The following is a 26,369-nucleotide window of genomic DNA, read 5'->3' on the forward strand; positions in this document are numbered from 1 at the left end:
TTCTAGGCCAGGTCATCTTGGTTGGTTTCCTTGAAATAGGGTTGTAGTATTTCTTATTTGCTACACTAAAATGCAGCACACATCAACATTCCACCTGTGGTGTCATCCTTATTAAGTCACAGGGGTGGTGGACACCAGCATTCGGCCTTGACTTGAATGAACAGGCCCAATGCAGCCCATGTGCTTTGAGAATAGTTTGGGTTATATGAAGTGACCCTGTTTCCCAGCTTCTGGATGGTGGAAAGGGTCAGATGCAGAGCAGAAGGAAGGTGGTTTGCAGGTTTGTTGTAGTTTGAGCCCTGTTATGCTTGCTCTTTCCTGCCTGTCGCCTGGGTCCTGCCTCTGTTTCAGCTCCCATACATTACACAAGATACTATATTAATTACAAAACTATTGGCTATTGGCTTGGGTTTCTTATTGGCTAGCTCTGACTTAATTATTAACCCATAACTACTAGTCCATGTATTTCCATGTGGTCTTGGCTTACCAGACCTATAACTCCTTTGCCTGCTACATGATGGCTGGCTCAGTGTCTCCACAGAGAAGAGTGTGATTTCTTGTTTGTCCCTGCTTATATACTGATTCTGCCCAGCTACATCACTTCCTGCCTGTCTGTACACACCTTCTGACCTCTATGGTTAGCTAGTGGCAGTTTCTGCCCAGGCAAATCACTTCCTGGGATCTCATGATGACTCCTCTCTGCCTAAATTTCTCAGAATCCTCCTTGTCTCCTAGTCCTACCTATCATTCTGTCTGGCCCATCAGTGTTTTATTCATCAACCGATAAGACAAACATATATACAGAAGAACATTACCCATCAGAGTCCCTTTTCTCAGTGGCTTTAAGCTCCAGCTCAGCCCCAGCCCCAGTGGTGGTGAGAACTTAGAAACTTGGGTGGACTCTCACCCAGCTATCTGTGTGATAGACAAGGCAGATGGTAGAAGGTGGAGGCTGCCATAGTAGTTTTGCTTTAAATTTTAAAGTACAGCAGATGAGCCGGCCCTGAACTCACAGAGATCTGCCTATCTCTGCCTCCTGAGTGCTGAAATTAAAGGTGTGTGCCACCACTACCTTGCTAAGTGTTACTAATTTTACATACTTAAAACACACTGTAATGTGAAGAGGGAAGATGAGTAAATTTAACTTCACAATGAATCTTCTTGACAGAATAGTATTAGTGATTGAAGGATGAGAGCATGTGATTTTAGACAGTCAATACATCTAATGTGAAATGCTGTCTCTAATAGGTATGAATGGCTGGATCCAAGCATTAAAAAGACTGAGTGGTCTAGAGAAGAGGAAGAAAAACTGTTACACTTGGCCAAGCTGATGCCAACGCAATGGAGGACCATCGCTCCAATCATTGGAAGAACAGCAGCCCAGTGCTTGGAACACTATGAATTCCTCCTGTAAGTGGACCTTTTAGAGCATCTTGAAGAATATGTATGTGTGTTATTGTGATGAACATAACTTACAGCATTTCCAGTTATGACTGATTAAAGCCAGAGAAATGAAAACCATTGAACTCTGTATTCCAAATGTCACATGGTTCAGTATATTATATCTTCTGTTACAAAGTATGCAAGTCATACTCATCCTAGAAAAATCAGAGAACAGGTGGTAAGGGTCACCTGTCACCAGTGTTGCTGAGGGTCATTAGGATGTTTTTGTTGTGTTTAGTAGTGTCTTTATTTGCCTGAGTGCTCAGCATTTGTGAGTGAAGACTGCTTATTTCATCCTGAGTGGAAGCACTGAAATTAGAGGATTTTAGTGCCACTTTTTTACATGAAACATTACTAGATATATTTTTCATAACGCTCATCTGTTGGTTATTTTGGGTAAGAAAGTGCCAGAGCTAGGAGCCTTGGTAATTCTAATGTCAAGTGATATGATATTGTGATGAACTAATCTGGCCTTTTTTTTTCTTTTCCCCCCAAGGGACAAAACTGCCCAAAGGGACAATGAGGAGGAAACAACAGATGACCCCCGAAAGCTTAAACCTGGAGAAATAGACCCAAATCCAGAGACAAAGCCAGCTCGACCTGATCCGATTGACATGGATGAGGGTTAGTGGATGCTTGGTATCTACAGATGACTCAGGCCTTTCTTATGTTCCATTCAGTTCCTTCTTCAACTCCCGACCTTTAGAACCCCAGTTCTGTCAGTGGTTATTATTCTAAGTATCTCCCCAAATATGTCTGGCCCTCCTTTTTTTAAAATTACAGAGTAGCTGCTTTTTTGGCTGATGCCCCTTTATTTTCCATTTTTCATTTCATTTGAGGAATTGAGCAGTGTAGTAGGTAGATGTCTCAGAGATGAGTGGTGAGCTTTCAGGATCCTGTTTCCCATTCCATATTGGACCTCAGGGTTTGTTTGCCTTCAGGGTGATTTACTCTCTACCAAAGGGCTGTGCTGCAAGACACTGTGCTGGAGAGTCGCTATTTCTGTGAGGTAGTGAGTCCCGAATCAGGGGTTAGGCTTTGAGTCTGTAGCTGCTGTTTATTGACTGTTCAACCTTAGCCAAGTCATGCAGGCTCTCTTGATTCTTACCTGCTGGGAGTGGAGAATAGTACCTCCTTTACCTTCCAGCAGACAGATTTAAAAGGGAATGCAGTGGTTCCAAGGGTGACTAGTCAGTGACTAGGCTGTAGACATCCTTGTGACTTAGGAAGCTTTTAAAGCTATAGGCACCAGACCCTCCTCTGGAGACACTGAATTGGCAATTTTTACAGAGGGAAGAGTAGAGAGGGGACAGTGATATAAGTGGAATATAAGTCTTGTACTTGTTGCATGGATGGTTATCAGAGCCCCACGATTAGTTGTTGTTGTTATTAATATGGTATGATCAACTAAGACCCCCTGAAACAGTGGCCCAGGTGATCCAGCATCCAAAATAGCTGAGACATGCAGGCTCACAGACTGCTATAGCCAGGATTTGTCCATGGCTCTGGGTTTTCTCAGGATCCCCTTGGGATTGACAGTGCCCCGAAAAAGCAGGAAGCAGTTAGGAGAGAACTACACCCACATTCCCAAATATTGTTTGTAAATGTTTGTTTTCATTTAAATAGAGTTGGTTATAAATGGTTAATGATCACAGTCAATCTCTTTCTTAAAAAAAAAAAAGGGAATATGATATAGAAATGAATGTTTTGCATTGGTATGGATTTTGTTTTTTTTTTTTTTTTTTTTTGAGACAGGGTTTCTCTGTGTAACTTTGGCTGTCTTTGACCTCACTCTGTAGATCAGACTGGCAGATCCACCTGCCTCTGCCTCCTGAGTGTTGGGATTAAAGGCATGTGCCACTACAGCCAGCTACTTTTATTTCTTTTTAACGGCTTTATCCTTTTTCTTTTTTTTCTCCAACACTATGTATATTTTTAAACACACTGTATACCGTTTGTTTCTCTGAATCTGTCTTTACTATGTACCCACTTTTTCTGACCACGTGAGTCTTTAATCTGCTAAGCAGTGTGCTAAGATTAAAGCAGCTGCTGCCTGCTGGCCACACCCAGTTCAGCTTTCCTAAATGGTGGAGGTGTGTCTACCACCAGCTCTGCCAGCTGTGCTCATTGCCTCAGCTCTTGTCTATGCTGCCATCAAGCAGTTTGTAGCATGCTGCCCATACACCTTTTTTGTCTCTATGAGTAAAAGCTAAATCTGCCGTGCAGCATGCTCTGTGGCTTGGAGACACAACCTTGTCTATCGGGGGTGGGAGCACGGCACGCGGTGTTCAAGCCCGACTGCCACAGTGTCTCTGCACCATGGCCTGCAGGAGACTGAGACTAGGAAGCCCAGTGTGGCATGCAGAACCCTTTTAAGACTTTTGTCAGGTTTTACATGGAAGTTCTTGCCCCACCTTTCTGCCTGCCCAGTCCTACCACCCTTCAGTCTGAAATAAACACATTGGATCTTACGTTAACTATAAACTGTTTGGCTGATGACTCAGACTTCTTATTGACTAGCTCTAATCATTAACCCATTTCTATTAAACTATGTATTGCTACTAGACTGTAATGCTCTGGCATGGTACTCCTTCGGTTGCTACATGATGTCTCTTACTCCTCTCTCTGTGTTCCCCTTCCTAGCATTCTCCTAGTCTGGTAGCCCTGCCTGTATTTCCTGCCTGGCTAGATACTGCCTGTCAGAGGCCAAAACAGCTTTATTCATCAACCAGTAAGAGAAACATGTTCACACCATCAGTGTGGCAGTTTGTTGATGATAAGGGTATTATAGCAGAGCTTCCAGTGAGTGAATAACTGCTGAATGCTTGGTGACTTCACTTGTCTTAGCTCTTTCTTCTCAGCACCTCTGGTTTTAAAGGGAAACATTCACAGAGGTAAATATGGTACCAGGCTTACATAGTTAGCAAGTTAGTGATGGTATGGTTTGTAACCTGACTTTCTCTGACTTACTTACCTTGTACCAGTGGTGAGTGCATTCATGCTCTTGTCTGTAGTTGTAAGCACTCAGGTGTGCCTGATGTTGGAGAGGAACTTAGATTTTCTTGTCTTTACTTTTGCAGATGAACTTGAAATGCTTTCTGAGGCTCGAGCCCGCCTGGCTAATACTCAAGGAAAGAAGGCTAAGAGGAAAGCAAGAGAAAAGCAGCTGGAAGAAGCAAGGCATGTTTTTTCATTCTATGTCCAAGAATTAGTTGTGCATCCTTAGGCTCAGGAACGCTATATGGTTGTCAGCTCTGTTGCTATTTTTTTTGTTTTGTTTGTTTTACGAGACAGGGTTTCTCTATTGTTTTGGAGGCTGTCGGTCCAGCCCGGCCTCGAATTCACAGAGATCCGCCTGCCTCTGCCTCCCGAGTGCTGGGATTAAAGGCGTGCGCCACCACTGCCCGGCTGTTGCTGACTATTTTAACTGGCGAATTCCCATTTTGCTGGATCAAACAAAAACAACTATTTTCTTCTTAACCATTTCAGAGTAGTTACAGGAAAAATAAACTAAGAAAAAATTGCCAAGCATGGCAGAAGTTTGGGCATTTGATGCAGCATACTGTTTGGTCTATTGTAGCATCTTGCCATTTGCATGACTGTCAGTTACCAGTTCCTCACCCTCCTTGATGAGTGTTGAGCAGGTACTGGTTGTGAGGCAGGAATCTCAGCTGAACATAAAAGAGGGAGTAAGTGAACCTGGAACTAAATTTTAGGCTATTTGCATTGTCTTTTACTCAGACTTTCCCCCACATTTTCCTTGTTTGCTTTTGGTTAATTAAATTCATAATTAATATCATTTTGTTGCCTAGAAGCCAAGATAAGTTTGGTAACGATACCATCTGAACTATGTGCAGCTAGCTTGTTGACTTGTGGGGTTGCAGTATTGGACTAACCCACTCCACTGTCTACTGAAGGCCTTTTTTGACTCCTGTGCTGCTAGAAATTGCTACCTGGTGGGTAGTAGGCATTGTGTTTGTATTTACAGCATCTGAATCCTGGGATGGAGGATGCTCTTTGGCATAGCTGACCATTCATTAGTGTAGTCAGATTTGATGGGAGTGTGACACACACGGATAGTGACCAGAAAATTAAGATGGGGCACTACATTTCTAGCTACCTCCCTAGTCTCTGTACTGTTAAGGGTTAAGTAATGTAAGATTGGAAAAATACTTTTCCATTTTGTCTAAGGCTACTTGGGAACCCAGTTTTTTGAAAGCCCTTTTTTCCCAAATAAGTTGACTGAGAATACAGTAATTGCATCTGTGGAAGGCTTTTAAGTTTGGTTAGGATTGATTGAAGTACATCTGTGCAGATTTTAATCTACCCTACCATTTCTTTTTGGATTTTTGAGACAGGGCTTCTTTGTGGCTTTGGAGGCTGTCCTGGAGCTAGCTTTTGTAGACCAGGCTGGTCTGTAACTCATAGAGAGAGATCTGCCTGCCTCTGCCTCTCAAGTACTGGGATTAAAGGTATGCACCACCATGCTATCCTACTGTTTCTTATATATAGCATCTGTGTATTTATGTAAGCTGTGCACTGCGTACCTCTTGCAACAGGTAGAACTGACCTGTGTGTGAAGCATGGTACAAGACTACTCCAGATGTTAAATTGTGTTATCTGTTTATTAAAACTCAAAATCACTTTCACTGATTATAAATGAGTGTGTCTTTCCTTCCGCTTCTGATAATCTTTTCGTTTTAGGGTGTGGTCGATACAACAGAATATGCTTCAGTTAGATTCACTTGGCATGATATTGGGAATGTTCTCTAATGTGTTTAGTCTTTGTTTCTGTTATTTAAAGAATGGAGTTTACTGTTTGAATGCATCACATCCTTCAGGACTTATTTCATTGTAGATGTCTGTAAAGCCATTAACATATGCACTTAATTGGATCATTCCATTTGTAGTCACATCTCATATGCATTTTGTTAATGTTGCTGGGGTTCCCCTGTCATGATCTGATTTCTTCACAAGTTTCATACTTGTGAAATTTTCTTGAAAACTGCATGTTTATGTATGGTAACATTATAGTAGTTGTGGGTACTGTATTCCTTCCCCATCTAGTTTATTGTTAATTGTTTGTTTCGAGACCAACTTCATTACTTTAGTGAAGTCTGTTCTGTTGCTGTCCTTGGAGAGATGAGCAAGCTGTGTGTTGCTGCTCATGCTCAGGGAGGGAAGTCTTGGACTCCACAGTCACTGGGAAGGTATGCTTTGGACAGGTTCCTGTTGATCCCTTTTCCCGATGGCATCCAGCTGTCTCTGTAGTGTTTTCATCAGTGTTCTGGGTTATGAACTGCACTGTAGTCAGGTCTGATCTAGTGTGGGTCCTTTGAAGAGTTCGTTCTGAGATCAGCCTTTGACATTTATTTTGCCACATGTCGACTTCAGTCTACATGGAATCTGTTCCCTGTCCCCGTCACTGTGTACCACAGCTTCTCAGTTTTTGAAAGTGCCCTTGAGCTGGAGTTCATGCTGTAGATGACGTCAGTGCTTTTAGGTCTTGTGCCTTCTTGAGGGCTCTGACTGTGTGTCCTTCTGATTGACACTCTTGCTTAAGGAGCTGAATGTGCTGGGGAGCAGGGGTGGGAAGCAGTCCTCCCAACTCTCTCCAGGGAGGAACCTTCATTCCAGAAGCTGGAGCAAAAAGAACTCTCAGGGCTGTGTTCCCACCTGGAGAGTCCAGGGGAGAACCTTTGTTTGGGTGGAAGAAACCTTTGCAGCTGGGTGTCTGGTGGCAGGGTGAGAAATGCTGACGCCCTGTCCTGAGGCCTGTTGACATCTAGCTGTCAGGGAGACAGAGAACCATGTTATTGGCTGTGCCTGTGTGGAGGTTCCTCCTCTAGAAGCTGGTGGGTAGAAGGGAAATGGTTTCTTTGCAGCGTTAACTGCTTGCCTTTCTTACCAAGTTTAGGTAGATTTCTTGACTGTTTATATATTTGCCATGACCTTTTATTTTTTTCTCAGGAGTGTGTTTATTGAATTCCTTGTGCTTTAATACTGGTAGTCACTCTTGTGTATATACTGGTTTGTGATTTGTTTCTCTATCTTTAATACTGTGAATAACTTTTCTCATTAACTCACTAAAATTGTGAGAGCTTGTTTGGAGGTTCTAGCACGGGAGCGCAGCTACTCGTATCCCCTTGACCGAAGACCAGTCCTCTATTTGGGGAAGGTCGTCCTCTTCTACTGAGCACGCAACTTCGAGAGGGAGGCACATGGAGCAGTGAGGGAGGAAGGGGACACTGGCTGATCAGTGGGTGACAGATGTTGCAGCCAGATCACCCTCACATCCAGCTCACTAAAATTGTAGCATCATTGGGAAATACAAAGGATAAACTGAATTAAATGGAATTTTACCCTCCATTGATTGCCACTGTTAATATTGCTGTCCTTGACTTCTCCACACTGGCTGAAAGAAATGCATGTACCTTTTTGCATGCTTCTCCTTTTGTTCATTTTACTTGGCTGTGCCTTAAATCTCTTTCTGTGTAAGAATAAAATTTTGTATAAAATGTTTTCTCAAGATTATACAGAAGTTATGTACGCCAGAAGTTATGCAAAGCCTTGCCTTATATATTTTGTGAATCCATTCACTTAATTCTTACTGGTGAATTAGATTGTGATCAGTGTTCAGTAAAACAGTCTCGAAGTCCTTACTTGTGTTGATTTATTTTCTTGATTGAATTCTTGATTGAAGTCAGAGAAGTGGTTTAAAAAAAAGAAAAAGTTCGACTTTTAATGTAAGTTTCTCAGTTCTTTTTTTGTTGTTGTTGCTGTTGTTGTTTTCAAGACAGTGTTTCTCTGCGTAGCCGTTGCTGTCCTAGAACTTTCCCCCTAGACCAGATTGGCCTCCAACTCAGAAATTCTCACTGCCTCCTGAGTGCTGGGTTCCTGCCTATAAATTCATTTTGAAGAAAACCATCCCAGTTGATTCGAGTTACCTTTGCTGGAGACTGCTTTCTACATGTTTTTTTCTCTCTTCTTGAGACTGACTCATTGCTTTTGCAGAGACCCATAGTTCCGTTCCCAGCTCACAACCCCCTGTGACTCCAGTTCCAAGAGCTGTGTTTTTAAATCAGAACTGGAATTTGGCAAATGGTGTGAGCTAATGGTTTGAGTAACTACTTCTTTTTTCAGATAACTAGATAGTTTTCTTAACACTGTTGGATTACCCATCTTTCCTTGGCAGTGTTGATTTTCAAGTGGTTCTGCGTTTTTTTTCTTCAGGCGCCTTGCTGCCCTCCAGAAAAGACGAGAGCTTCGAGCAGCTGGCATAGAAATTCAGAAGAAAAGGAAAAAGAAGAGAGGAGTTGATTATAATGCTGAAATTCCATTTGAAAAAAAGCCAGCTCTTGGCTTTTATGACACTTCTGAGGAAAATTACCAAGCCCTTGATGCAGACTTCAGGAAGTTACGACAGCAGGATCTCGACGGGGAGCTAAGATCGTGAGTCCTTTTGAGTTTGGAAATAGGTGCAGTAGGACTTGGGGAACACTGGGTGTTTATGATTAGAGTGAGGGGCCCTCCTTATGCTTTTCTTGTTTAATACGTTTACCTTTGTGAGAAAATCAGTGAACCCAGGTTGTCATGTTTTTAGTATACAATACTATGTGCAGTTCTTTTTTAAAAAAACATTTTATCTATTGTATGTGTGTGTATTTGTATGTTTATTTGTGGCGTGTATGTCATGGCACTCACATGAAGTCAGAAGACTGGATTTTTTTCTTTCCCTCTGCCATGTGGGTTATGGGATTGTCAGGTTTGGGAGGCAGGTGGATTTACCTGATAAACCATCTCACTGACCTGATGTATGTTTCTTGAATTAGTGCTTGTGTTTTAGTAGATTGTTACCCACTGATGACATGTTTTTGAATCTGCATGGTTGTTTTGCCTGTATGTATATGTACCTCATTTGTGCCTGGTGCTTATGGAGGCCAGAAAAGGACATTGAATCCCATGGGACTGGGCTTAGAGATGGTTGTGAACCATTATATGGGTGTTGGAAATTAAACTCAGGTCCTCTAGAAGGAAGAGCAGCCAGTGCCCTTAATCACTGAGCCATCTCTCCAGCCTGGTTACCAATACTAATGACGTCTTTTTATTAATTGGCTTACTTATTTACTTTTTTTTTCTTTTTTTGGAGACAGTATCTCACCATGCAGCCCTGGGTGTTTTTATGTAGATCAGGTAGACCAGGCTGTCCTTGACTTAAAGATCCATCTACCTCTGCCTTCCTAGTGATGGGATTAAACACCACTATGTCCCTCTTATTTTTTTTTTAACTAATGACATCTTAATATTTTTATACATTTGTAAACAAGTTAGATTTTTTTGCTAATGACCTGAATGAAGAAATCCTATGAAAATCTAGTCTGGCTTATTTGTTTGTATGTGATCCAGTACAGTTGTGTGTTTGTATTGGTTGGGTGCATGTGAGCGTATGCCTGCATATTTGGAGACGAGGTCATCTATGAGTGTTGTTCCTTAGGAGCTGTTTCCTTTGTATTCTCCCCACTCCCACCCCTCACTAGGCAAGAGCTCTGCTGTTGAGCTACAACCTCAGTCTTACCTTGTTACTTGAGATGAAGTTTCTCATTGTCTTGGAGTTCACCAGTTTTTAGTCTTTGAGATGCAGGGATCCACCTGACTTCATCTCTTTAGCTCTAGGATTTCAAGTTTGTTGTGTGTTCATTCTGGAGTGTGTGGAGTCAAGACACCTTGTGGAGTTGGCTCTTTCCTTCCACCTCTGTAGAGTTCAGGTCATTGAGCTTATGTGACAGATACCTTTGTGTTGAGCCATCTCATTGGCCTAACCAGCTAAAGAAAAGAAGAAAGAAGTGTCTGCTGCATTCTTAAGTCTTTACACTTGATTGGCTTATGTTTTTGTTTCTCTGTGCTCATTTTAGAGATGCAGGTGTTCCTATGAATCTTAAACTATTTGCAGGTTGTAGGGCAGATTTTATGATAGTCAGAAGGTTTTTTTTTTTTAATTTGCTACTCAGATCACTTTCATTTACTTAGCTATACCACTATAAACCAGAATATGTATTACATAGCATATAATAGCCTATAGTATATATCATGCTATATAATATGTATTCTGTGACCACTATAAAACATAATTTTCTTGAGTGTTATAACCTTTGTTTATGGGGACTCTTCCAAACAGAATAAAACTAATCATTTGGAAGGAGTAGACCTGGCTGGGGTGTGGAAGAAAACAGGTAGCGCTTTCAAATATTGCCCGTCATTTGTCATTATGACCATACTCTTCATAGTTTTTTCTTTAGTTGGGCAGCAAGATGGCCCAGTGTGTAAAATGACTTGCTGTCAAACCTGATGACCTGAGTTCCATATCTGGGACCCAGGTGGTAGGAAGGAGAGAGCCAGCTCCTACCAGTTGTCCTCTGAATCCTACACATACATCATTGCACATGGGTGCATTCCCAACCCTAACTAAAATGTGAAAAAGTTTTGTATGAACCTTTAAAATCACAGTAACTTAATAATGGGAGATTAAAGCATTTATGAAATATTTTCATTCTGTCTCCGTCATTTATCTTGTTCTGCATGCTCATTTCCATCATTTTCTTAAGTTCACATGTATTTCTGTGTAGATATAAACATAGTAGAGTTATTGTTTTTTTTTTTTTTTTTGAGACAGGGTTTCTCTGTATTGCTTTGGAGGCAGTCCCAGAACTTGCTCTGTAGACCAGGCTGGCCTTGAGTTCACAGAGATCCGCCTGCCTCTGCCTCCTGAGTGCTGGGATTAAAGGTGTACGCCACCAAAGCCCAGCAAGAAATGGAGTTGTTTAAAGTCTTCATATTTATATAACTTTTGATACTATTGCCTATGTGTAACTCAAAATCTTTTTTTCTGTCTTGATCCATGATAGTGAAAAAGAAGGAAGAGATAGAAAAAAAGACAAGCAGCATTTAAAAAGGAAAAAAGAATCTGATTTACCCTCAGCTATTCTTCAAACTAGTGGTGTCTCTGAGTTTACTAAAAAGAGAAGCAAGTTAGTGCTGCCTGCTCCTCAGGTAATTGGATAAGCCTGTGGTTGTGTGAATTTATATGTGTATATCAGCAAATACTGATGGACTGTCTCGGGCCTGTGCTTACTGCTCAAGAAACCCATAGTCTAATGTAGATACTACATGGAGACGATCCTTTGAGGCATAAACAGTTTGTTACATGGTTCTGCTTCTACTGGTGATAGTTCTTAATTGAATTTTTTTCTTAATATTCTTTAGGATATTTCTTTTGGCAAAATTACAGAAGTAACACTTTTAGATTTTTCTAGATACCTTGTGATTCAATGGTCTGTGTGTGATAGTTGATTTTCAGTAGCACTTATGTTCTTGGTGCAAGCAATCTGTCAATATATTAGTATAAGACATATTAAGTGTGTGAGCACATACACTGACATTGGGACAATTCAAAGAAGATTAGCATGGCTCCTGTGCAAGAGTGGCATGCAGATTTATGACCCACTTCCTATTTAAGAAAAGAAAGCATGGAGGTGGGTGGGTAGATGAACTAAATCTGGGAAGAACTTGGGGTGTTAAATATGATCAATAAACGTGTGGAATTCTGGAATAATAAAAATACTGAAACACCTTTAAGTGCAGAAATGTATCTGTTGTAGCCAGTTGTTTATAATGTGAATCCCCCACCCCCACCCCACCCCAGTAGTAAAAGAAGGCTTAAAATTTTAGTTTGGGGATTTTAAAGTCAGGCAAAATTAAGTACAGTGAGGTCTGCCTTTGCCCCAGCTCCAGCAAGTCATCCTTCTGAAACATGGGAAATTTGTGCTGCTCTGTTAAATTTGTGTTCTCTGTTAAAGAGTTTTCCAGGCTGATTGTGTCCTTTAGATTTCAGATGCAGAGCTCCAAGAAGTTGTCAAGGTAGGCCAGGCCAGTGAAGTTGCTCGGCAGACTGCAGAGGAGTCTGGAATCACAAACTCTGCTTCCAGCACTCTCCTGTCTGAGTACAATGTCACAAACAACAGCATTGCTCTGAGAACGCCAAGGACACCGGCCTCCCAAGACAGGATTCTGCAGGTATGCGGGCATGTTATATAGTGAGCCTTTCATACTGTTGATTTTTTTTTTTAAAGTGTCACTATGGAGGACACCACGTGGTTTGGTTTTGATTGGGTAGGGCCAGCAGTTTGAACCCGTAGCATTTCTTATAGCACAGAAACTGAGCTCATAAGCTGTTTATTCACAGCGTTTTGGAGCTGGCCTGGCCCTCCACCTCCATTTTGTACTTGTCAAGAAGGCACAGACCTTATATACAGTTCCAAGCTTCTAAGTTTTATGTGTATAGATGTTTTGACTGCAATATATCTGCACCATTCCGGTGTGGTCGCTGCATTGGTCAGAAAAGGGTGTTGGATCCTTAGAACTTGAGTTACAGACCGTTGTGAACTGCTTTGTGTGTGCCTGGAACTGAACCTGGGTCTTCTTTAGGAGCAGCCAGTGCTCTTATCCTCTGAGCCGTCTCTCTAAGCCCTCCCCTCCAGTTGTTGATTCTTGGTGGCTACTGTATCTGAAACTATGGAGCTGCTGCTGCTGCTGGTCCCCAGGGTGGCTCAGAACAGGGACATAGAGCAGAGCACTGCAAGGGCACGGTGCGTGTCAGTGCCTCTCACAAACGGCAGCTGCTGCCTCATGGTGCATCCTTATCTTCATTCTGCCTTGGAACTACAGGGGAGGGAGACTGTGGGAACATTTCAGTATGCAGAACATACAGATCACCCTGCCTCTCCAGCCTAGGTGCTGGGATTACAGGCATGTGGCAGCCACACCTGGTGACAGTAGCATATCTTGACATGTAAATTTTATTCAGAACTCCTGATGCGATGTGTTAGCTTGGAAAAGGAATGAAAATGCTGTAAATTCAGGCGACAGAATAATTCCCTGAGTAGGAAACAACAGGTTTCAGAAAAACCATTATTCTGTCAGGTGATTCTGTTATATCATTTTTGGGTGTTTTAAAGGCCAGTCTGTTTTCTACCTTTTGCCTCCTTATAATGGTGGTACATAATGTAAGTCATGTTATCTCTGCTGTTTGGGGTGCTTTGTCATTTATTCCTTTCCTTTTGTGTAGAGGTTCTAAGCCTGTCGTTCCAGGAGACATTTGTATTTGGAGTAGCAGAGAATGCTCAGTATGAGAGATACTTAGAATCATGGAGCAAGTCTTGCCCCAGCTGTCTCTATTTTGCATTTTAGTGAATGCTGTGCAAGCGAGGCACATAAAGGTCGCTAGCTTTAAGATGTCTAGAACCTTAGCTGGGAACACTCAGCATTTGAGGATGGCTGTAACACGAGGAGGGAGGGGGTCATTCTCTATGTGTCATAGTGGTGCTGGATATAGGTGGGTGACTTAGCAGGGTGCGTGCGTGACACAAAGCCCATATCTGCCTGCATCTGTGAGTGGTTTGTACAGTTTTCCTCATAGCAGTTGGCCTCTCCTGTTACCTCAGATCTAAGAGTGTGAGTGAAGGGAAGCTACATCATGGTTCTAAAGTAGCCTTGGAAATCAGGGCATGCTGCTCTTGCTGCATTCTATTAGTCAAGGTGAAACATCAACCTGCCTGCATGTAAGGGGAGTGGAGGAAAGGAGCTCATACAGCGTGTGTATGAGAGAGATGCTTATGCTGTCTTTGAAAAATAAAGTCTGCCACAGACACTGAGCTGGGAACTAAGATATTATAAGGCAAAGAGAGCAGAACTAAAAAGAGCCTGATTATTTCACCTTCTGACCTAATAGCCCATGAGTCTTATGAAGTGCGTTGGCTTTTTAGGAATGTCTTAACTTCCCAGCAGAAGAAGCAGGGACTCAGAGATGCTTATGAACATTGGATAAAGAATTATCAATGAAGCCAGACTAAAACCCGAGTGTTGTGACATTTGGCTTGTATTAGGAACTTGGAGTTCTAAGTACTTGACTGTAAAGAGATCTGTATGGGTAATGGAGAAGCTCTTGAGTGATGGAGCTTCATACATGAACTCACCGCAGTGCCCCCCCCGCCTTAGGTAGCACAGGTTGGTTTCAGATTCACTGTGTGTGCTGAGGGTGGTCTTTGAACTGTTGATTATCCTGCTTCTCCATCACAGGTGCTGGGATTACAGGCATGTGGCAGCCATACCTGGTGACAATAGCATATCTTGATACGTAGACTTTATTCAGAGCTCTTGATGCAATGTGTTAGGTGGACAGAGGAATGAAAGTGCTGAATTCTGTTATGACACAGTATTCATTTTCTTTATTTTCACTGATAGAATGATAGAAGTTCTGTCTGTAACAAGATTTGTATAATGACCAGAGGGAGGGTTCTTCTAGGCTTTCTGAACTATTTTCACTCTCTTTACCTGCAGGAAGCTCAGAACCTCATGGCCTTGACCAATGTGGACACTCCATTGAAAGGTGGGCTTAATACCCCACTGCATGAGAGCGACTTCTCTGGTGTGACCCCACAGCGGCAGGTTGTGCAGACTCCAAATACGGTTCTGTCTACCCCTTTCAGGTATTGTGAAAATCAGCATGTTTCATATTTTAGAAAAACTTGAATATAAGGACCTGGGCAGAATGTGTTTTTTTTTTTTTTTTGAATATGTTGACGGAGAATGGAAATAGTGTTCAACTTATCTTTTTGATGTTTCCTAATTGGGTGTACCTGGTGTCATTGGAGGCCAGAAGAGGGTATTTGATTCCACAGAACTGGATTTAAAGATGGTTGATAGCCATCATGTGGGTGCTAGAAATTGAATTTGGGTCTGGCCTGCAAGACTTGAACTGGTCTGGAAGAGCAGACCATCTGAGCCATCTCTCCAGTCCTGGTGTTTATTTCAGGTGTTAGGTCTGCCTTCTATGGGTTACTTAGGATAGAAATCCCCACAGTCCATACGCTTCTAGATGACAGCAGAATCAAGAAACATTAGAAGCCAGTCTTTGTATAATATTTATTGCTTCTTGTGAGGCTAAAGAGAGCCTAATCTCTATTTCCTGTGTATATCTTGTCTCTCAAAATAGATTGTAAGCTCCTTTGGGGCAGGGATCATGTCTTAAATGATAACACCACACCTGCTGGGAATAGCTGTCTGGCAGCATCATCAGTCTGGAACACAGCCAAGATACAGGAAGTAAGCACCCAAAACCAGAAAGATTTTGAATAATTAAAATATAAGTTGCTGCTGGACTTTATTATTAAGAGAGTCTAAACTCCGCCTCTTCATACTTAGGTGTGACTCTAAACATGTGTTTAGTTTCCAAACTAATAAAGCATAAATCACATGTGATGGGAATGAATATGACATGAAAGCTAAAGACTTAAGAAGGGAGGCGATGTATGAGTGAGTACCCTGAACTAAATGAGTCACCGGGCCCCATGAGTGCCCCCGGGGCCAACCTCCCAGCCAGCTGCCTGTTCTTAGTTAGCCTAATGCATCAAAGGTAAAAAACATTTGATGGACCTAATAACAGGGAGGCAAAATAGAAGACGTTAGGTCTAGAAGCCAGTACAGTACATGTAAATAGTGTGTTCACCAAACCAAACTTTTAATCTAGATAAGATAAAGCAAGATAAAGGTTTTGGTGTCTTTAGTCCTTATTTTATGCATTTACCATGACTTAGATTTCTGTTTGTCTAGGACTCCTTCTAATGGAGCTGAAGGGCTGACTCCCCGAAGTGGAACAACCCCCAAACCAGTCACTAATGCTACCCCAGGTAGAACACCCCTTAGAGATAAGTTAAACATTAATCCAGAGGATGGAATGGCAGACTACAGTGACCCCTCTTACGTGAAGCAGATGGTAAGTGTCAGTTCTGTTTTCTATTTATATATATATTCAACGCTTGGCATTGAACCTAGGGACCTTCAGTCTGCTAAGGAGGTGTTTTGCACTGAGACAGTTCCAGCCCTAATTTTTAAAATTTAATTTAATCATTTATTTTTATGTGTATTGATGTTTTGCCTTCAAGTATGTTTCTGTGAGGGTATTGGATCCTCTGGAGCTGGCGATAGAGACAGTTGTGAGCTGCCATGTGGACTGCTTGGAATTGAACTCAGGTCCTCTGGAAGAACTGCCAGTGCTCTTGACTGCTGAGCCATCTCTCCAGTCCCCTCTCCCCTTGTATTATCAAATGCAGATCCTAACAGCTCTTTTCTCTGTAAAGAGTTAGTTTTGAGACATTTTCCAAATACACTGATTTATTGCAAGTCAGGGTTTTGTTTGATTTTAATGTAGGAAGATAAAAGAATAAACAAAATCTATTTCTGCAGTTGGGATCATTTTTCTACAGTCACTAAGCTAATTGTTTTATTTTCTTAAGTGTACATTCATGTGGATGCACATACACTATGGTATGCGTGTGTGGGTCAGAGGACAACTTGCAGGAGTTGGTCCTCTCCACCACGTGCATCTTACGAATCAGATTCTGATGGCCAGTCTTTTTTGACTGAGCTGTCTTGGTAGCCCCAAGCCAATTGTTTTTGCATTTGTGGCAATCCTTCTGCCTCAGCCTCCTGAGTTTTGTAATTGTAGGCATGTGCCACCATGCCCTGGTGTTTTCTGAATTCTTAGAGAATGAGCCTGTACTTATGAATTGAGAAGGACCAATTCTTTTCTACAGGAAAGAGAATCTCGTGAACATCTCCGTCTGGGGTTGTTGGGCCTCCCTGCACCTAAGAACGATTTTGAAATCGTTCTACCAGAAAATGCTGAGAAGGAGCTGGAGGAACGTGAAATAGATGACACCTACATTGAAGACGCTGCTGACGTGGATGCTCGAAAGCAGGTGAGGGACCTCAGAGAGCATCGTCAGTGCGGCCACGTGTCTGCGCAGCACAGGCTTAGTGTAGTCTCAACCTGTGGTCTCCACCCCTTTGGGGTTCCATGTCAGATATTTATATTACCATTCATAACAATAGCAAACTTACAGTTATGAGGTAACAAAGAAATAATTTCATGGTGGGGGTTCCAGGTCCACAATTTTATCATTGGAGGCCACCACAGCAGCATGAGGAACTGTATTAAAAGGTCACAGCATTCGGAGGGATGAGAACCACTGCTTTAGAGGGAGGAGTAGTTATCAGTGTTTCTAGGCTGTTACTTTGACCTTTTGTAATATTTTAACAAAATTTCTCAAATTACATCATTTAACAATAATATAATAACATGAATGATTGTGTACTCAGAATACCTTAATGGGCTTCTTAAAATATTTGTGTACATGTATGTGTGTTTAAACACTGAAATTCATTGTGTTTTTCTAGATAACACACAGGGCTTTTTAAACGTTGCTTCAGTCTAGCAAAGAAAAGATGTTACAGACAAATAAAAATTAGATTAGTTTTGAATAGTCTTAGCTGAGTGCAGACTAATAAAAACTGGGTTTGGAAATTGGGAGTGTGTCAGAAAATACTATCAACCTCTTAGACTTGCAATTGCTTGCTCATCCACTCATGCCTAATCATCCAGTGATGCAGGTTTTAGCTCAATTTGAAAGGAGAAAATGGGTTTGAGTTAGTTTTTCTTAAAGACGGTTGTGGCCCCTTTCAGCTCAGTTCTGCCATACTTGTCTTAGGACACAGCCTTAGTTTCCGGGTGGCTGTGAGTGTCACTGGAGATTATGCTTTGTTTGTTTTATTCTGTAACATGCTGCAGTTTTTCTTGCAACAGGGGCAGACGTGAGGGTATAATATTTATGGTCTAAATTGTTGGATACAGCTTTAGTATGGAAACTGCCGAGGTGAATGAACTTACACTGTTTGTTGTTAGTTTTGATACCTGATAAACATCCGGCTCCTGCTCCATAGTAGAACTTGGGAAAGGCATTAGCCCCCGCAGCAGTTTGTGTCAGGTGAAAGAAGCACCGTGACACTGTGATCAGTTGGTAGGATGGTTGACCAAGCTTCATTGGCATTCCTTTGAAGGTTATACTTACAAGAATGCCTTTAATGCATCGTGTTTTACCTGTGCTGCTGTGTCAGAAACAGCATTGTAAGGCAGGCGGTTCCCAAGTGCTCCTGCATTCATGGAACTCTAGTCAAGGGCTTCTCTGAAGAGACCTTGCACTTTGACCAGTACCCAGTACTTCAGCGGTTTACATCGACATTCACATTAATTGCAGCATGTACTTTGAGCAGAGCAGATTATTAGTTTGTAGGTCATTGTCACGCTGTTTGAATGCTGGTTCCCTCCCTCGCTCCCTCCCTCGCTCCCTCCCTCGCTCCCTCCCTCGCTCCCTCCCTCGCTCCCTCCCTCGCTCCCTCCCTCCCTCGCTCCCTCCCTCCCTCCCTCCCTCCCTCCTTCCCTCATTCCCCCTCTCTCTTTTAGTTTTTTTGAAACTGGTTTCTCTGTGAAACAGCTCTGGCTCTCCTGGAACTTGCTCTGTAGAGATCCCCCTGCGTCTGCCTCCTGAGTGCTGGGATTATAGGTGTGTGCCACCACCAGGCAGAATACATTTTTTTCATTCAGTTCTTGAAAGGACCTAGTGAAGACAGAAACAAAAACAAATTCCAGTACTACTATAATGGACTGACCTGGGCCCACAGGGCACCTGACAGTTACCTTATAATTGGTTTCCTTCAAGTAAAATTCTTACATTGCCTCCCGGTTTATGCACAAGTGTTGATCATCAGAGCTGTTCACTCAACCTGTAAATTTCTTTTAAATGGCATCTTTAGAGGAGCCTAAACTTGCTTTTTAGTGGTGTACTTTTAGACGCCTAGAATGTAAGTACTTCTGTCTTACTCGACTCTGGTGCCTGTATGACATTATACAGAGTGTTCTGGCAGTCAGGGGTGGCACTTTCACAAAAGATGTGTAAAGGTTCTCTACAGAGTCACATATATCACCCACCAAGATCTGTGGTGCTTTCTCTGATTATTTGCTTTTTATACCATCATTTAAAAAGAAGAGAACAACTTTTTTTTTTTTCATTTCCTCTTCTGTTATTTCTTCCACATCATTTGAAACATTGATGATGTCATTCCTGGTTATAACACCAGATGCCTCAGTACTGGCTAAGGTGGCTGCTGCTAATTAACCTTCCAGGGAACTGTGTGAATGTGGGGAGCACAGATGGATACTTTTTTGTGTTTTGTTGGTTTGTTCTTGTAGCTACTTCAGTTACATTTACCTCACTTTCTCAGAAGTGGCATGGGATATTAATATGTTGTCACATTATTGTAACTGGAGGATCAAGGAACATTGGCTGATGTGTTGTAGGAATCTCGTCTATGTTTATGATTGCCATTTAGACAAGAAAGGTGGTTATCTGGTGGGCAGAGCCAGATAAGTCTGGAGAACACTCTAGTGTACTTCAGGCGTCCTTAGTGCCTGTTGTATAATGAGAATGACTAGATTGATTCCTGGGGCCTTGGCATTACCCCTCTACAACCTTACACAGATTTTAATAGCTCAAGCTTTGAGATGCCAGCGCTATATAGCTCTAGTAATGGATATAAATTCCATTTTTAGGCCATCCGAGATGCTGAGCGTGTGAAGGAAATGAAACGGATGCACAAAGCTGTTCAGAAGGATCTACCAAGACCATCTGAAGTAAGTGAAATTTCTCATTTAGGAAGTTGGCTTCTGTATACGGTATTAGTGCTTTCTTAATCTCAATCTTAAAGACTATAACAGTTTTTCATCTGCCTTCTGGTAGTTTTCAAATCCAGTCTTGAAAATACTACACTACTAGTACTATTTTGAATTTAGAAGGGGGGGGGGAAGAAATTGCTCCTGAAAATTTGAAACTGCTGTTTAGTTCATGTTGTAAAAGCAGATGCTGTGAATATGTCTGATAATTTTACTTGTTTTAAAATTTTAGGTAAATGAAACTATTTTAAGACCTTTAAATGTAGAACCACCTCTAACAGATTTACAGAAAAGTGAAGAACTGATCAAAAAAGAAATGATCACTATGCTTCATTATGACCTTCTTCATCACCCCTATGAGCCGTCTGTAAATAAAAAAGGAAAAACTGTGGGATTTGCTACCAACAATGCAGATCACATTACCTATCTTGAGCATAGCCCTTATGAGAAGTTCTCCAAAGAAGAGCTGAAAAAGGTAGGATTGGATAGAAACCTCTCCATGTTGAGATTTAAGCACTTGTGAGATGCTGCGTGGCCACATTGATACTCAGAACCAAAGGAAGCATGGCTGGCTAGGAGATGAATGTCACATGAAATGCTTTGAAAGGGGTATGTTGTCTTCCTTTAGTTTGTGTGTGTTTATGTGTGTGTAGTTACTTGAGCCTGTGTGTGTGCAGAGGCCAGAGGATGATGTCAGGTGTCGTCCTCTGTTGTTCTCTATTTTTGAGACAGGATTTCTCTTGCCAAAGTTGGGGCTCCCATTTTTGCAAACTGCCAGATACCCCCAACCCATGTTGGGCTCGAGGGGTACAACATTGCACCCCTTTTATGTGGGTGCTGGATTTCCAAACTCAGGACCATGTGCTTGCACAGCAAGTACTTGACCCACTAAGCTGTGTCCTTGTATTAGCTGAAGAGGCTTTGGTGGCAAGGTAGTTTTGATTTATGGGTGTTGCTAGCATGGTTGACAATTTCCTTTATTGCTATTTTTCTGTGCTAAAGTCTGCATTTGAATTCCTTTAATACTTGAGTGTTACTTAGATTAATACAAAAGGCATGGATTTGTATTTTATGTAATATAAATGAATAGTTTCTAGTTGGAAGCTCAAATGGTTTGATTATCCTATCCCTTCTAGGACTCTGGTTGAAATTAATTGCCATTGTAGCAGTATTAAGACGAGGGGTCTCAAGAAGTGGTCAGATCTTAAGGTTCCATTCTTGAGAATGGGTCATTATTAGTCTTTCTGGAGTGATTCAGTTAGAAGTACCTCACCAGATGGGATCCTTGACATTGGACTGCCCAGACTCCAAATCACTCAGTCTGTGATCTTGGTATAGCAGTGGAAAATGGATTGAGACTGGAAAAATAATCACTGGTCTAAGTCTTTCTTCCTCCACCATGCAGCCTTGAAGGCGGTGACAGATGGGGACTGGGCTACTGCAGCACACTTGGCACACTATAGGATTCTTTCCTCTCTTGTCACCAGGACACTCCTTTCTGCCCTGTCTCAGCTCTTTCTTTCAGCTTTTTGTTTTTTTTGTTTTTTTGTTTTACGAGACAGGGTTTCTCTGTATTGTTTTGGAGGCTGTCGGTCCAGCCCGGCCTCGAACTCACAGAGATCCGCCTGACTCTGCCTCCCGAGTGCTGGGATTAAAGGCGAGCACCACCACCGCCCGGCTTTCTTTCAGCTTTTTTATACATAAGTGATGCATATTATTAGGATTTTTTTAGACAGTAGAGGGAGGAAGATCTAAGAAGAGTTAAGAGTTCTGATTTCCGAGTGACTTTGAATTACTTCTTTATAGTAAGTTGGACAGGGACATGCCATCTCATTGTTGGCCTGGGATTGAGAGTTGAACTCCAGAACCAGGACTTGCATTTTCCTTTTTTCCAGAGTGAAAATAGGAGAAAAGGCATTTAGGAAATACATTTTCCAAAATTTATTGCACATTTGGACACCTGAAGTAAGGCCACTTTTTCAGGTTCTTCCTATAGGGAATACATTTAAATGTAAGATTTGAAAATAATAACTTTGGGATTATTTGAAATAAATAATACTAAAGTTCTGTTTTATCTTTTTTTATCCTTCTTTGTTCCAAAAGTGTTTAAAGCAGCTCTTTGCTTACTGCTTCCTTAGCAGATTCTCTCTCTCTCTCTCTCCCTCTCTCTCTCCCTCTCCCTCCCTCTCTCTCTCTCTCTCTCTCTCTCTCTCTCTCTCTCTCTCTCTCTCTCTCTCTCTCTCTCTCTCTCTCTCTCTCCCCCTCTCCCTCCCTCCCTCCCTCCCTCCCTCTCTCTCTCTCTCTCTCTCTCTCTCTCTCTCTCTCTCTCTCTCTCTCTCTCTCTCTCTCTCTCTCTCTCTCCCTCCCTCTCTCCCTCTCTCCCTCTCTCCCTCCCTCCCCCCTCCCTCCCTCTCCCCCTCCCTCCCTCCCCCCTCCCCCTCCCTCCCTCCCTTCCCCCTCCCTCCCTCCCTCCTCCCTTCTCCCTGCCTCCCTCCCTCCTCCTCTTCTCCCTGCCTCTGCCTCCCGAGTGCTGGATTCAAGACACCACTGCCCAGCATCTGATCTTTTCTCACAAAACAAACATGGGCTGGAGCTGATGGCTCAGTTGCTGTGGGCATTGACTATTCTTCTAGAAGTCCTGGTTCAGTAACCAGCACACACATATAAGCTGACAACTATCTATAACACCAATCCCAGGGGATCCTGTGCTTTCTCCTGGCCTCTTCATGTGATTCATAGATACACACGCAGGCAAAACACCCATACACATAAAACAAAATTAAAAAACAAAACAAAAACCCACTAAACATGGGCACCAGGGTTTGAACTTAGGCCTTCAAACTTCAAGGCAGGGTTTCTCTATGGTTTTGGAGGCTGTCCAGGAACTAGCTGGCCTTGAACTTAAAGAGATCCGCCTGCCTCTTCCGCCTGAGTTCTGGGATTAAAGGTGTGCGCCATCACTGCCCGGACTTTAGATGCTTCTTAATCCATTTAGCTTAGGTATTTTCCATCCCTTTCTAGAAAATGACCAACCAGGCCTTGCCGTCGGTTTAAGGAAGGAGGGAAATAAACTGCTGGTCTTAAGCTTTGTGGTGGCAGAAAGTGTACACTTCAGCTTAGAGTGTTTCTGTGCGCAGGCCCAGGATGTGCTGGTGCAGGAGATGGAAGTGGTGAAGCAGGGCATGAGCCACGGGGAGCTCTCCAGCGACGCCTACAACCAGGTGTGGGAGGAGTGCTACAGCCAGGTCCTGTACCTTCCCGGCCAGAGCCGCTACACCAGGGCGAATCTTGCCAGCAAGAAGGACAGAATTGAATCACTGGAGAAGAGACTTGAGGTTGGTCCCCATTTATTTACATACTCAATGCTGTTACTGTGTGTAGGTGGGTGCTCGTGCTGCAGTGCGTGCAGGGGTCGAAGGGAAGCTTTGTGGAGTCAGTTCCCATTCCCTGCAAAGTTCAGGTTGTCAGGGTTGCACTGCAAACCATCTCCACTGCCCTTGGTATCCTTTTAAAAGTCTAACTTAGATGTTCTTAAATTGAAATTGTGAGTCAAGTAATACCCTTGGTGACTTCAGTAAACTTGCCCCAGGCAGCTGGTTGCTTTGGAGTTCTTGAAAATTTCACTGAGCACCCACCTGTCAATCAGAACCTTTTGCACTAGGAAGAAGGAATTGCTAAAGTGATGCTGGTTGCTCAAAACAATTTAGGTTGGCGAGATCTCACTCAGCAGTGGGAGTTACAGAACTTAAGTGTTTTCTGTGAATCCTGATAACCAGAGGTTGAGTTAGGCAGTGTTGTGTAGGCAGTGTCATCTGTGATTTCCTGTGTCTGTAAAGCATGAAGCTCCTCTTGGCATGTGGTTTCTTAATATATGTGCATGTTCTGAATTCCAGAATCTCTGTACACATCTTGGCAGTGGCATGTAAGTTGTGGTTCACAGCCCACCAGACTGCCTTGTGAAGCTTTTTAAAAATATTTTTGAGATAGGGTCTTAGTATGTAACTCTGACTGTCCCTGGAACTTACTGTGTAGACCAGGCTGGACTGAAACTCTTAAGACATATACCTGTCTCTGCCTCCCATTGCTGGGATGAAGGTGTGCACCACCATACCCAGCACGTTTTGTGGGTTCTAAATGGTGGTCTTTAGGGATGTCTCTGATGCCAAGATAGGATGGGGAGGTGAAAGGGGTTCTTGAAGCCATTGGATACAGAAAATGACCTTGGTTTCCTCTTTCATATGATTGCTAGTTTTTTTTTTCTTCACAGAAAGCAAATTTGAGAGTATTTTTGTTATTAAGGTCTCAGTCTAGATACTAGAGTGGTTGGGGCTGTGTGGAGCCAGAGAAATGAACAGGAAACAGCAGTGTCTTTTAATATGAACATCTTAATTTAATCTATACAACCCCATGTGTAAGACACCCATGGTCATGCCTGTGTGCCTGTCGTTAGGAAATTAGTCTTTCTAAAGTAATTCTTGCAATGCCAGGGCCATCAAATGTTGTAGTTTTAAATAGCTGCCAGCAGGTGGTACTGTTGCTCTGTTTTAATTCGTAGTGAAAAATTCTTAGAGACAGAACATGAGCAGTTAAATTGTAGGTTATACTTTGTGTTGTGCAGGCTCCATTTCTTATAAATGGTAGTTAGTATAATCCTGATCTAAGGCCAGCTTTGTAATTGATTGCTAGGCTGTTTGGAATGCTTCCTTGTAACATCTATATATAAATACTTCAATCTCTCAGTTTGAAAATCTTATTTTGAGGTGGGTAAACTCTCTGTTGCAAATGACAAGGACATTTTGTGCTGTTTAACCCCCCCATCTCATTTACTCTGTTGAGGTACTAACTTTTCATGACAGCATATAAATGTCACCGAGCGAGTGGTGCTATAAGTAAGTATAGTAATTCTTACTTGTCTTTTGAATCAGTCCTGTGAATTCTGAAGGGAAAAGTACAGAAAGAGTCTCTGCTGTTCTGTTGGAGATTTATTTGGGCCGTTTATGAGCAATCATTAAAACCATGTGGTTCTCTTTGTTCAGTTCAGCACCAGGAACTGAAATCTTCCATTGAACTATTTTTGTTGAAGGATTGGTGATTTTGGAGAATATTCATAAAACAGTCTGACTCCTGGGTAACTTGGCTCATTGTTAACCCAGCTAGTTACTTTTTAGGAATACTTAATTGAATCCTTCAATTAATAAACTCTTCTTATTCTAAAAGAGTTTATTAAATCTTTAGTGAGAAGCAACTCAGAGACCAAGTAAACAAACAGCTTCCGTCTTTATATCCATCTGAGACATTCACAGCTAAATGTCTCATAGCATCTGAAGACACAGTTGTACTGATTTGAAATGCATAAATATTTTATTTCAACTGTGTGGTGATTCTTTCATCATCTAAGTTGATTGCTGAATTATAAACATCTTTCAGAGTTTGTTGTGGGAGGAACTGCAGTTAGGTGGTGTAAACTGCTAACTCCCACTGAGACTTAGGCCAGTGTGCTTTCTGGGCAAGCACACTGTGCTGTGGCTGCTAGTGTTTTGACTTGTGCAGCTGTGAACTTTGGAATAGTGAATCCAAATTGTGACCCTATCTCAAGCCCAACAGGCAAGATGACATTGAGAGTTGTCGGGGATGTACTAAAAAATATGCTCTGAAGTTTAGTGGGTAGTTTCTGAACCACACTCAAGATTAATATTTGGAACTTAGCACTTAAATAAATAAAAAATAAATAGAAAATCCTTGAGATACTAAAATCAATAGCGCCATCATCACATTTAATACAGAATGTGGCTAGATATGTTGGTGCTCTGCAGGGCCTGTGAAACACACACTGTAGTTACATGTGAGAAGTGGGAAACACTTGAATTGTATCTGAATGTGGCGATTCCATTCTGTTTTGGAGGCAGAATTAACTAGAACCTTGTCAGACGTTTGTTTGTAAGGGGGCAAGTAGAAATGAGAGCTCAGGCAAGTTAGTTGTGCAAGCTCAGCTTGGAGAAGTTGTTTTTAGCATGCAACAGAAAGTCTTTGCCTGGGCTCCTGAGGGAGGTTAGAGCTTTTGCTGTTTCTAGTGATTTCTCCCCAGAGTAAACATGAGAGGCTCAGTTTCTGTTACATGCATGATTCTTGGAAAATGAGGGATGGCTGTAATTCATTGTAGAAAAAATTTCATCGAATTGTTAAAAATAAAATGCTTTCTGCTTATTTACTCACACATTGAGTGCATATCACCAGACACTGCTGTGTTCCAGTCTTTGCTCTAGGCTGGACACAGCAGGGACAGGACAGATACGGCCTTCACTCTGTG

At 42.2% G+C, this 26,369-nt stretch overlaps 1 protein-coding gene and 1 pseudogene across 1 annotated transcript in view; both read left to right on the forward strand.

The window, feature by feature from the left end:
* Positions 1–26,369, forward strand: part of Cdc5l (cell division cycle 5 like) — a 39,391-nt gene that overhangs the window by 4,327 nt on the left and 8,695 nt on the right. The window contains exons 3-14 of the mRNA XM_005072317.4: positions 1,249–1,410; positions 1,940–2,067; positions 4,524–4,623; positions 8,677–8,895; positions 11,346–11,490; positions 12,325–12,513; positions 14,836–14,984; positions 16,108–16,270; positions 17,091–17,255; positions 19,943–20,023; positions 20,295–20,537; positions 23,200–23,397. Of these exons, the coding sequence (XP_005072374.1) occupies positions 1,249–1,410; positions 1,940–2,067; positions 4,524–4,623; positions 8,677–8,895; positions 11,346–11,490; positions 12,325–12,513; positions 14,836–14,984; positions 16,108–16,270; positions 17,091–17,255; positions 19,943–20,023; positions 20,295–20,537; positions 23,200–23,397 (1,942 nt within the window). The remainder of the gene's footprint in view (positions 1–1,248; positions 1,411–1,939; positions 2,068–4,523; positions 4,624–8,676; positions 8,896–11,345; positions 11,491–12,324; positions 12,514–14,835; positions 14,985–16,107; positions 16,271–17,090; positions 17,256–19,942; positions 20,024–20,294; positions 20,538–23,199; positions 23,398–26,369) is intronic.
* On the forward strand, positions 11,856–11,955 carry LOC121133402 (annotated as a pseudogene).

Source organism: Mesocricetus auratus, unplaced genomic scaffold (genome assembly GCF_017639785.1).
Source record: "Mesocricetus auratus isolate SY011 unplaced genomic scaffold, BCM_Maur_2.0 Super-Scaffold_100021, whole genome shotgun sequence".
Classification (NCBI taxonomy): domain Eukaryota; kingdom Metazoa; phylum Chordata; class Mammalia; order Rodentia; family Cricetidae; genus Mesocricetus; species Mesocricetus auratus.